Source organism: Bombina bombina, chromosome 9 (assembly GCF_027579735.1).
Source record: "Bombina bombina isolate aBomBom1 chromosome 9, aBomBom1.pri, whole genome shotgun sequence".
In the NCBI taxonomy this organism is placed as follows: domain Eukaryota; kingdom Metazoa; phylum Chordata; class Amphibia; order Anura; family Bombinatoridae; genus Bombina; species Bombina bombina.
This window is the reverse complement of record NC_069507.1, coordinates 63,526,180-63,538,789: the sequence shown is the minus strand read 5'-3', so window position 1 is coordinate 63,538,789 and position 12,610 is coordinate 63,526,180. Positions and strand designations below refer to the sequence as shown.

Sequence of the window (12,610 nt, the reverse complement as noted above, 5' to 3'; positions counted from 1 at the left end):
GGTGGAGAGAACGGCACACCTGACCTATCCCATTCCTTAGTAATAATTTCTGTAAACCTTTTAGGTATAGGAAAAACATCAGTACACACCGGCACTGCATAGTATTTATCCAGTCTACACAATTTCTCTAGCACTGCAATTGTGTCACAGTCATTCAGAGCAGCTAAAACCTCCTTGAGTAATACGCGGAGGTGTTCAAGCTTAAATTTAAATGTAGAAATATCAGAATCAGGTATCTTTCCTGAGTCAGAAACATCACCCACAGACTGAAGTTCCCCTTCTTCAGCATATTGTGAGGCAGTATCGGACATGGTTCTTAAAGCGTCAGTATGCTCTGCATTTCGTCTAACCCCAGAGCTATCTCGCTTACCTCTAAATTCAGGTAGTCTGGCTAATACCGCTGACAGTGTATTATCCATGACTGCCGCCATGTCTTGTAAAGTAAACGCTATGGGTGCCCTAGATGTACTTGGCGCCATTTCAGCGTGAGTCCCTTGAGCGGGAGTCAAAGGATCTGACACGTGGGGAGAGTTAGTCGGCATAACTTCCCCCTCGTTAGATTCCTCTGGTGATACATTTTTTAAAGACAGAATATGATCTTTATTGCTTAGAGTGAAATCAGTACAATTGGAACACATTCTAAGAGGGGGTTCCACCATGGCTTTTAAACATAATGAACAAGGAGTTTCCTCTATGTCAGACATGTTTATACAGACTAGCAATGAGACTAGCAAGCTTGGAAAACACTTTAAATCAAGTTAACAAGCAAATATAAAAAACGGTACTGTGCCTTTAAGAGAAACAAATTTTGTCAAAATTTGAAAAAACTGTGAAAAAAGGCAGTTACACAAACAAAATTTTTACAGTGTATGTAATAGGCTAACAGAGCATTGCACCCACTTGCAAATGGATGATTAACCCCTTAGGTCAAAAAACGGATAAAAAAAACGACAGACGTTTTTTAACAGTCACAACAAACTGCCACAGCTCTACTGTGGCTCCTACCTTTCCCAATAAACGACTTTAGCCCCTTTAGAGATGTCCTGTAGCATTCAGGGGACTTCTGAGGAAAACTGGATGTCTCAGTCTGTAATTTTAACTGCGCAAAAAAGCGCTAAAATAGGCCCCTCCCACTCATACTACAACAGTGGAAGGCCTCAGGAAACTGTTTCTAGGCAAAAATAAAGCCAGCCATGTGGAAAAAATTAGGCCCCAATAAAGCTTTATCACCAAGCATATATAAAAAACGATTAAACATGCCAGCAAACGTTTTATATAGCATTTCTATAAGGGTATTACCCCTGAGAGTAAGCATGATACCAGTCGTTATTAAATCACTGTATTCAGGCTTAAAGGGACACTGTACCCAAATTTTTTCTTTTGTAATTCAGAAAGAGCATGCAATTTTAAGCAACTTTCTAATTTACTCCTATTATCAATTTTTCTTCATTCTCTTGCTATCATTATTTGAAAAAGAAGGCATCTAAGCTTTTTTTTGGTTTCAGTACTCTGGACAGCACTTTTTTATTGGTGGATTAATTTATCCACCAATCAGCAAGGACAACCCAGGTTGTTCACCAAAAATGGGCCGGCATCTAAACTTACATTCTTGTATTTCAAATAAAGATACCAAGAGAATGAAGAAAATTTGATAATAGGAGTAAATTAGAAAGTTGCTTAAAATTTCATGCTCAATCTGAATGACGAAAGAACATTTTTGGGTACAGTGTCCCTTTAACTTACATTTATCAGGTATCAGCAGCATTTTCTAGCATTTCCAATTCTAGAAAAAATTGTAACTGCACATACCTTATAGCAAAGTAAACGGCACGCCATTCTCCCTCTGAAGTTACCTCTCTCCTCAGACATATGTGAGAACAGCAATGGATCTTAGTTACAACCTGCTAAGATCATAGAAAACTCAGGCAGATTCTTCTTCTATCTCTGCCTGAGATAAAATAGCACAACTCCGGTACTATTTAAAATAACAAACTTTTGATTGAAGAAAATAAACTAACTATTTTTCACCACTCCTCTTACTACCTCCATGCGCGTTGAGAGTTGCAAGAGAATGACTGGATATGGTAGTGAGGGGAGGAGCTATATGACAGCTCTGCTGTGGGTGTCCTCTTGCAACTTCCTGTTGGGAATGAGAATATCCCACAAGTAATGGATGATCCGTGGACTGGATACACCTTACAAGAGAAATAAGGATTGCATCCTATTTTGTGTATAATATAAATTGAATAGCTCACATAACCTATCCGAAATTTCTACTTTCATTACTTTATAGAATTCTGCTGAGATTCCGTCTGGACCTGGAGCTTTACCAGCATGCATTTTCTCTATAGCCATATTAACTTCTTATAGGGTTATTTCTAAATTAAGTTGTGTCATTTTCTCTCTATCAATTTTCGGTAGATTAATCCCCTTCCAGAAACTCCCTTTCGCGTTTGTATCTATTTTTCCCTGTGCATAGATATTTTGGTAATATTTAAAGAAGGCTTCCCGGATTTCCGTAGCTTTAGTATAGGTTTTATTATTGTGTCTAATTAATGTAATCATATTTTTATTTTTCCTTAAAATTCCTAATTTTGGCCAAATGTTTAGCTGATATACCTTGAAATCCATGCCAGTAATTTCTATTTTTAATATCTTCTAGGGCCCATTTTTTATTCAAAAAGAACTCTCGCTCCGCTCTTGCCTTTATATATCTCTCCCAAGATGTCTTATCAGGCTTTATAATATATCTTCTATATGAGTTCTTCAACTGATTTGCTAGTTGGATGTCCCTGTCCATCTGTTTTCTTTTCATTCTTATAATGTACTGTTTAATTTCCCCTCTCAAGACCGCTTTGCCTGCTTCCCAGAAAGTTTCCAACTTATGTCTATATGCCTGGTTCAAATTGTAGTACTCCCGCCACATTTGTACCAGCCAATTGCAAAAACCTATATTGTTAGCCATATATCCTGGGAATCTGAATGTGTTTATATTTGCTCTATCTTGACTATTGAAATTTAGATTTATGGTTATGATTGCATGGTCTGATAATACAAAGTCTAAAATTTCAGAGTCTATATCTATTTTTAATATTTTTTCTTCGACCAGAAACATGTCGATCCTGGAGAAGTTCTTATGCGCTTTTGATTCGCAAGAGTACTCTCTTGCATCCGGATGTTGTACTCTCCAGATATCTCTCAATTTTAATGTTTTACAAAATTCTTTAAAAAAACTAGCTTCTCTTTTATATTTTCCTCCACCTTTCTTTTGCTGAAACCTATCTATCTCTGGATGTAGGACCATATTAAAGTCCCCCGCCAGGATCAGGTTCTGATCGAGGTATGGGACTAATTTACATTTTAAGTTTGTTCCAGAATTCCTTATCCAGCTCATTTGGGCCGTATACATTGCATATTGTCCAAATTTTGGAAGCTATTTCCATTTGTGCAATTAAAAATCTGCCTGCTGGGGACTTCCGGGCGGCGGCCATCTTAATGGTTGCACTGAGCCTCAGCTCCTGGCTCATCCACCACTTTTTACTTAAATTAAGGTGAAAAACTAGCGCCAAGCTATTACATAAGGTGGAGAAACTTGGCTGAGGGCACTCTGACCCAAGAAATAGGGTTTTGGTTTGTGGCGCGGCTACCTAGCCCTCAGTACCGGACTTTTTCTTCTGAGGCCTTCCCCTATACTTGAAGCCTCATTTGTCCTCACCACTGCCGCACCTATTGTGTGGCCAACATCCTGTGCGGCAGACTACGGAGAAGCAACATTACAGCACACAGTGTATAATACCGTGGTTCAAATGGCAGACTGGGAGGATCTTCTCAGTTCCCTGCTGCAGCGTCAACTTAAATGCATTACTGAAATTTTACATCAGGCACTTAAAAAACCTATTAGCCGGTCGGCAGATCCAGCGAAAACTACAGATGTGCAGGAGACTCCTAATCCTATGACAAGCCCTTCCGAGACACCAGAAACGGCGTCTATCACAGGAGAGGATGTCAGCCAGGTAGAGCCAAATGCTACTCATCTGGACTCCAAGCTTTGGCACGAACACAGGGCTTTCCCAGAGAGCCTTGAGCCCAAAGCCACACTCACCACCCTCCGAGAGTCGCTTCCAGAGACCCTCAGATTGGATCATGACCAGCCCGCCTCCACTTTGCCTAACGAGGCCCCCCAGATCTATCAAGCTGGTACCAGGAGAAATGGTGGTAGGGCCCTACCTGTTTGTGCAAGTATCTGGCCAAATGCTTACCCGATTATACAGGAACCAGGGTCAGGTGCAGCGGAAGGCGCTTGCAGGCTGCTCACGGTGCCGCAGCGCTTATTGGCAGTGTCCCGCTCAAATTCATTGTTCCGGTGGGTCCAGCAAGCGCAAACCCCACAAATACCCTTCTCATCAGACGCCCGTTTTAATGTAGGTCTGCCGAACTTCAGCGTGGATCCTGGCGGGGACCGGGCTGCTCCTTAAGACTGCTGTTACGAGACCAATGGTGATTCAGATCTAGTAATTGCACATGCTTGGTATGGCTAAGCGGGGACAATGACTTTCTTTCCTGCGGCTTCTGGAGAATACCGCCAAACTTAACAGCACTTTACACAGGGACGTGCTGTTTGCTCCCAGGTACTCCTTTCGCTCTCCAGACACCCGAGGTGCCGTACATACTACCCGCGCCGGCATAGGCTAATCGATGAACACTGTGAGAGAGAAGTTACCTACTCCGGTATCATACCTTAATTCAAGAGTGGGTTAATCTTGAGACGGTATCGTATAAGCCGATGGCAAAGACTATCTGCCGTATGTTGGAGGACACAGTCTCAATACATCCACGACAGGGACACTTTATTGCTGGCTTCCCAGTCATTATTAGTAAACAGTAACTTCATTTAACGTTTTTTGTGAGATGGTTACGGGCCTTATAATAGAGACCCACATTTGATCTGGGGCGCAAATCTCCAAAATTCTCTAGGTGGTCTGAATAGTCAAATAGCCCTCGTTCTTTAATGTGCTTCCTACAGTATACTTAGGTCTAGAAGTGTATTTACGTAGCTGAGAACATCTCATTTGTGGGTTTTTGCAAAATATGTGATATTAGTTAAAATTCCAAACCTGGGGTCTTTATTGTAAGCGACATTTCCTTGTGTAGGCAGATAAATACTGCCAATTTGATGTGCTTATTTTCAGCAACAGGCTTTCTAAAGTGTAAACTGTAAATGTTTTGTGCTTCATAACTTTTTTGTGCCCTATCTAAGTATCATTAGACTTGTTATAAAATTTCTTACTGCTGTCTATGGTTAAATTAGGGAGTATTCCATTATGGGTATAGCGATTTTTATAACCTCACATATGTTCTAACACTTTCACAAATTTAGAAACAGTATGGTTGGGCTGCACTGATATATACTGCCATAAGTCCAAACCTATCCTAAATTGTATTCTGATTAGTGCCTGCTGAGGTATGAGAAAGGGTATTGGGGCTAAGTTCCCTTTTTTTTTTTGGGTACAAATACAGTTTGCATATACACTTAAAAATTAGTTTGTAATTTTCCAGCTCATCTAGTTGGAGTGTTCTTAGTGGCTGGGAGGGCTCATCCTCATCTTCACATAACCTTTGCTAACCATAAAAGATGCATAGTTAGTATTGTATTATTTTCCCTCTTACCAAAACCGATGGTGGGTGCTGTTAGTGCTTCCTCCCCCCATAAACTGCCCCATAACTATTGGACTTCCAGCTGGGTCCACTGACTCATGAATGCCACTGTTCTCAATCATTATATTTACTTGGGGTGCTAGTCGGGTATAAAGTGGTTAAAGTACTTATTAGTGTGTAGTAACTGTCATGTTCATTTGGGCTAATACCTAGTGAGCGCAGGTTTTATGTTATAGGTCACTATAATCCATTAAATTCATATTTCTCCATATCCCTTAAGCCCTTTTATAGGTCCCACTCATTATAGTAGAAGGGCTGGGAGTAATACTATTTCAATACCCCTTTAAGTCTGCTTATGTTATTGTATGTTGCTCGCTGACCTTAACACATTAATTCTGCTGAATATTTCTCATAACTGTTTAGCCTTGCTGTCTTGCCACCTATATAAGTATTTATGCTAGTCACACCACATAGTTTACTTTTAGATGTGATCAAGTGGAACATAATCTGAGAATTTGGGAACTCTATATACATACCACCCCTTAATACTCATCTTTATTGGTAAACGCACTTTAAGCCCTCTCTAGATATTTTAGGTGTTGATACTTCATTCTCCATGTTTTACTGTACACATAGACAAATGTTAAAGACTAGCCTACAGTTGCATTATACAAAGCTAGTTATCTAGTGATTACATGCTTCATAATACCTGCATATTTATAACCTAACTAGTTGTTCTAATGTCTTGTTGAAGTGTTATGTGTATGATTTGACCTTTACATTATACCGTTAATTCTGTTCATGGCCCAAAAAAAAAAAAACAAAAAAAAAAATCTGCCTGCTATATCTAGTTCGGTGCTAATTATATTATATGTTAATTTTTTATTTATCAATATAGCGACTCCACGCTTCCTGATAGCACAGGGTGTAGCTAAAATTTCAGCTATCCAATTAGACATCAGTTTAGGTATCTCACTTTTTTTTAAATGTAACTCTTGTAAAAGAATTATATCTGGGTTAAGTTTTTTTAACGTCCTCAAAATCCCTTTACGCTTTATTGGAGACGTTACCCCTCCAACATTCCATGAAATAAAAAAAAAATACTCTAGTGGCAGGAAACGTCACTACAGTACTTGTAAGAGGCGCCTGGGATCAGGGAAAAACACACTTGAAATATAATATATAATATTATACTAATAGGACTAATAATAGACTGATAGATGGAAGTGTATAAATGTAAAGGTATATAAACTAATAAACCAATAAATAAAAATGTATAAGTATACAAACTAATAGTCCAATAGATGGTAAATTATGATGAGGCAGTCCTTTATTTTAGTACTGGATGGTCCCAGATGATGTCAATCTAATACAGTAGGCCGCTCCTCTAAGGTGTCGTGCCGTGACACAGGTCCAGAAAATCGAAACAAATCAGAGTAGAGGGCGCCACATAGTGCAGATCATAAGGTGATGCAAATATAAACAGGAATGGTAGAAGAATCCTACTCACAAAGTGTAAAGCACAGATGTGCAATACCAGCAGTCCGGAACCACACGTCGTCCGGTAGACCAGTGGATAGAAGAGGAATCCTCGTCTCACCAGGGAGAGTCCAGAGAAACCACAGAGGAGGTCTGTACAGCGATGGTCAGTCCCACAAGTCCAGAGGCCTGGGAAGAGAGTCTATAGCCTGATGAAACAGTGTGTAACACTGAGAAACGCGTTGCTGTTGTTTTTATTATTTTAATAAACTTTTAAAATAAGTTTTTTCAACCCTCTTCCTGCTGCTGATTATTATTTCCCAAATTGGGACTTATCCACCTATTCGGAGCTGTGGACTCTCTTCCCAGGCCTCTGGACTTGTGGGACTGACCATCGCTGTACAGACCTCCTCTGTGGTTTCTCTGGACTCTCCCTGGTGAGACGAGGATTCCTCTTCTATCCACTGGTCTACCGTACGACGTGTGGTTCCGGACTGCTGGTATTGCACATCTGTGCTTTACACTTTGTGAGTAGGATTCTTCTACCATTCCTGTTTATATTTGAATTACCTTATGATCTGCACTATGTGGCGCCCTCTACTCTGATTTGTTTAGATTCCATGAAATAAAATTTAGTTTCTCACTCATTTTACTCACTATAGTTATCTAACTATTAGCTATAGTCCAAAAACCCAAGGAGGAGAGGAAAGAGAAGAGAAGGAAGAAAGAGAAAAAAAAAAAATTCACACATTCACAACACATATAATACAATAGCCATTCCAAATACACTCTTTGTTGCACTAACCAGCTAACCATCCACTGATTATCCTCAATACTAACCAGACATAAATTTTATATACACCAATACCAGCTTCGAACATACCAGTTTCAAAAGTCTATCTTGTTCTTATTGAGAAATGCCTTTGCTTCATCAGGTGTACTTAACACTACCTGTCCTTCTTTGCTCTCAACCACCAGTTTAGCAGGATATCTTAAAATGGCTTTCATCCCTGCTTTTATGAGACCAGAACAATATGGAGACATTTCTTTTCTCTTAGCAGACGTGTCTGCTAAGAAGACCTGGAACATGAGGACCCTTTTCCCCCGAATTATCAATGGATTACATTTCCTGTACTGTCTCATGATTGCCACTTTATCTTGAAAGTTTAAGTTACGAATCATGACCATTCTAGGACGGTTTCTACTATCTGTGTCTGATCTATTCAAACCAGTCCGGTGGGCTCTCTCTACCGCTATTTTCCCTTCCTGGACTGTCATACCTAGGATGCTTGGCAATGTGGTTGAGGCAAACTGTATAAGATCAATGTATTCACTTGTTTCAGGTAGGCCTACCACCCTCACATTGTTTCTCCTCGACCTATCTTCTAGGTCTTCAATTTTACTTTGTAATACCTTAATAGTATCTGTGAGTTTTTGGGTATTTTCTACCTGGCTAATATATGTGTCCTCCAACTCAGAAACACGTGTCTCCACATCTGTCAGTCTATTGGAGAATTGTCTAATCTCTACAGTAAGACCAACTAGTTCCTTTTTGATCCCCTCAAACTGCGGCAAAATTAAATCAACTATCTGATTGTTTGTGAGTTGTATATCTGCCCCCCTTTCCACTACATGTTGCACCACTGGAGATGACTCTAGAGTTAATTCTTGTGGCGTTTTATTAAGTTTTTTATCTCTCCTTGGAGGCATAACTGGGGATCTTGGTTTGATGTTTGTTATATATTTTTCCATTAAGATCTGGGTATTAAAACTAGCCCAGAAATGTGTACCACTCGTGTTAAGTGTGTACAAAACAAACAAAAAAACAGAAATGTCTTGTAATTACAAGGTGTTTACTGTCCATTTTTAAAGGGCTATTGTACTCAAATATGTACATTAAAGGGACATTAAACCCAAATTTATTTTATTTTTCAGATAGAGAATACAATTTTAAACAACATTAAAATTTACTTCTATTACTTAATTTATTTTATTCTTTAGATATTTTTTGTTTAAGAAATAGCAATGCACATGGGTGAGCCAATCACACGAGGCATCTATGTGCAGCCACCAATCGGCAGCTACTGAGCCTATCTAGATATGCTTTTCAACAAAAGATATCAAGAGAATGAAGCACATTAGATAATATAAGTAAATTGGAAAGTTGTTTAAAATTACACCCTCTTTCTAAAACCTGAAAGAAAAAATTTGGGTTTCATGTCCATTTTAAGCATATGAAAAAATAGCATTTACACGTGTCTATATTTTTTTGTGAAAAAATGTTAAGCAAAAGCTTTTTAATACTAGAGTAATTTTTTTTTCATACATTTCACAAATTCTCACTGGCTGATTTGGGCAACAGGGACACGCCTCTGCACTTGTAATGACAAAACGTTTGTTTATTCAGGGCAAGAATAAACCTATTTAAATTAAAACTAATATGGCAGTATTGGTTATGGTACTTCCTGTTAACCCTCACTGGCTTATAAAGACAGCTGCCTCTGCGTTACTGGTGGAGACGGATACCCTTCTGCAAGTATGACAAGAAACAGGCAGAAACGAGAACTAACATCTTTTCAAATGCTGTCTTTTAGATGAAACAAAAAAGCTAACAATGTCACTTTAATGGTATTTAAAGTATAGTTCTGGAACAAAAGGTCCAATGAACTAGATGTGCATCTAGATCTATCATACAGCAGATTACAAAACGAGGGTTAATGCAGTAAAGAAAATACATTTTTGATTGCCAATTTAAACTTCTATGTTTTCTTACCCAGTTTAAGATCGGAAGCACCCAATTTTATTCCCCTCTGGTGGGGTTAAACACATAGTAAGCAAGAGACACACGTGAAAATATTTATTGTAATACTTTACTATATGACATTCTAAATCCATAATCTTTTTTATATACTGATAATGCCATAATTTGTTCAAACAAAGTGTAGTCTAAAGAGCAGTCTGGTAAAAACTATACATTTGTTTTGTTTTCTCTTGTAATTCCTTAAAAAATAACCTGAACAGCTATATTTGGGTTTGTGCAGTTTTTACAATTGTACTTTACCGTTATATTTTAGGTGATGTGAACATTGTGGTACCTGACTACAATGCTGCAGCCTATGACTTCATTCGCAGTTTCCGGAAAGGAGAGTTGGGCAAAGTCACCCTGGACTAATGGATGTACGTGTCCGAGCACATAGCGTAGACTGGTTTTGCTAACTGGGAGGACACCAAAAAAATGCAAATAACCAGAGAAAAATCTGAAATAAATGGATAATAAATGTAACCATTTCATTAGTGTTGACAGTAAACTGTGCTGTGTACAGTACAAATGTTTGTTATATAGGAATGGCCAGTCGGTTTTCTTGATTGGTTTACACTGCCGTCCTATGCAGTTTGTTGTATCAAATCATCTTTATGTTGTATGATGCCACCACAAATCATCTTTATGTTGTATGACGCCACCACAAATCATCTTTATGTTGTATGATGCCACCACAAATCATCTTTATGTTGTATGATGCCACCACAAATCATCTTTATGTTGTATGACGCCACCACAAATCATCTTTATGTTGTATGATGCCACCACTGATTTAAGGTTGTTCTTGAATCACTTTTTGCTACAATATCCCTTTTTCTTACGCATTCATTTTTTTAATGCTTCCCTTTTTCATGGTAATCCTTTATATTATTTGTGGTGTCTGCAACAACAACAAAAAAATTAACAGTGAATAAGGCTACGCTCAGGTATATTGCTCATAGTCCAACGTCTAAAAGAGAATGTGATTTATTTGATTATATATAATTTAATTAAATGTTGCACCTTTTTTATTTATAGGGACATGAAATCCAAAAAAAATCTTCCATGATTCAGATACAGCATGTGATTTTAAACAACTTTCCAAATTACTTTTTATATAATTTGTTTTGTGTTCTTAGTATCCTTTGCTGAAAAGGATACCCAGATAGGCCCAGGAGCTGTTGATTGGTGTCTGCACTTATATGCTTAATTTAAATGGCTCACCCAAAGCATTACCTTGCTCCCAGTAATGCATTGTTGCTTCTTCAACAAAGGATACCAAGAGAACAAATAGAAGTAAATTGGCAATCGTTTAAAACGGTCTGAATCTTAAAAAGAAAATGTTAGCGTTTCATGTCTCTTTAAATAACATTGATTGTTTCATAATAAACTGCAGAACAAACCAGAATGTCTGGAATTTAATTTTTCTCTTATGGTTATCATCCCTAAAGTTATGCCCCAGTCTCTTTAAAGGGATACTAAACCCACATTTTTTCTTTCACGATTCAGATAGTGAATGCAATTTTAAATAACTTTCTAATTTACTCCTATTATCAATTTTTCAGCACCTGGGTTGCACTTGCTGATTGGTGGCTAAATGTAGCCACCAATCATCAAGTGCTATCCAGGATGCTGAATCAAAAATGGGCCAGCTCCTTAGCTTTGATTCCTGCTTTTTGGAATAAAGATAGCAAGAGAACGAAGAAAAAATGATAATAGGAGTAAATTAGTTGCTTAAAATTGCATGATCTGATTAATTAAAGAAAAAAATGTGGATTTAGTGTCCCTTTGATAAAAAATAATTTCTCTATTTTCAATGATAATTTTGCTATTTTTTCCCTTAAAAGAATTGCACACTGTGAAACCTGAAAGCTTCTTTGATGCCCTTTTGTGTTCTAAACTTTGATCCACAACATTTTATAGTATTTGTAGAAAGTTTGTACCAAAACGTTTGGGATGTGACGAGAACTATTTAAATAAAATATTGCATATGATGAACTATACAGGATTCTATGATGCAGGAAGCAACTGCACGGCCGTATTAGACGTCAGCAGAGTAAATTAGTTTACTATGGGGTTGGAAAAGATTGTTTCATATAGCAAAATAAAGGGATGGTAAACATTTTGATATATTATAAAATGCTTCATTATGAATAGTAAAACAGTTCTGTATACTTTCGTGTTTGTTTTGCCTCTTTTCCTGTAATATCTAAAAATTGTGGATTTTTCAAGCACATGGTAGGATTCTCAAGCCTAACCTTGCTATATATCTCTTTTTGCCGTTAATCTTCTCACTTCTGCTAAGGCAAAACAATTGAGATTTTGCTAACATAATAACATTGGCAAGCATTGTCATCTCTAGATGCAAGTCCGGATTGGCTCCGCCAAATAAAAAAAGTGGTGGGTGGAGTTTGATCATTGAAAAACAATCGCGTTATAAAAAGAGATGATAAAAAAAAAAAAAAAAAAAAACGCAGAAAGCAAGGTGTTTATCTTTTCTTCATAAATGGAAAGAGTCCACAGCTGCATTCATTACTTTTGGGAAATAAGAACCTGGCCACCAGGAGGAGGCAAAGACACCCCAGCCAAAGGCTTAAATACTCCTCCCACTTCCCTCATCCCCCAGTCATTCTTTGCCTTTCATCCCAGGAGGTTGGCAGAGAAGTGTCAGAAGTT

The 12,610-nt window shown here is 38.0% G+C and overlaps 1 protein-coding gene across 2 annotated transcripts in view; it reads left to right on the top strand.

Annotated features, from left to right (window-relative positions):
• MTG1 (mitochondrial ribosome associated GTPase 1) overlaps positions 1-12,108 on the top strand; it is a 57,176-nt gene extending 45,068 nt beyond the window's left edge. For both annotated transcript variants that reach the window (XM_053692172.1, XM_053692171.1), the window contains exon 11: positions 10,209-12,108. In XM_053692172.1, coding sequence (XP_053548147.1) covers positions 10,209-10,217 — 9 coding nt within the window. In that variant the 3' untranslated portion in view covers positions 10,218-12,108. The remainder of the gene's footprint in view (positions 1-10,208) is intronic.
• The last annotated feature ends 502 nt before the right edge of the window (positions 12,109-12,610 follow it).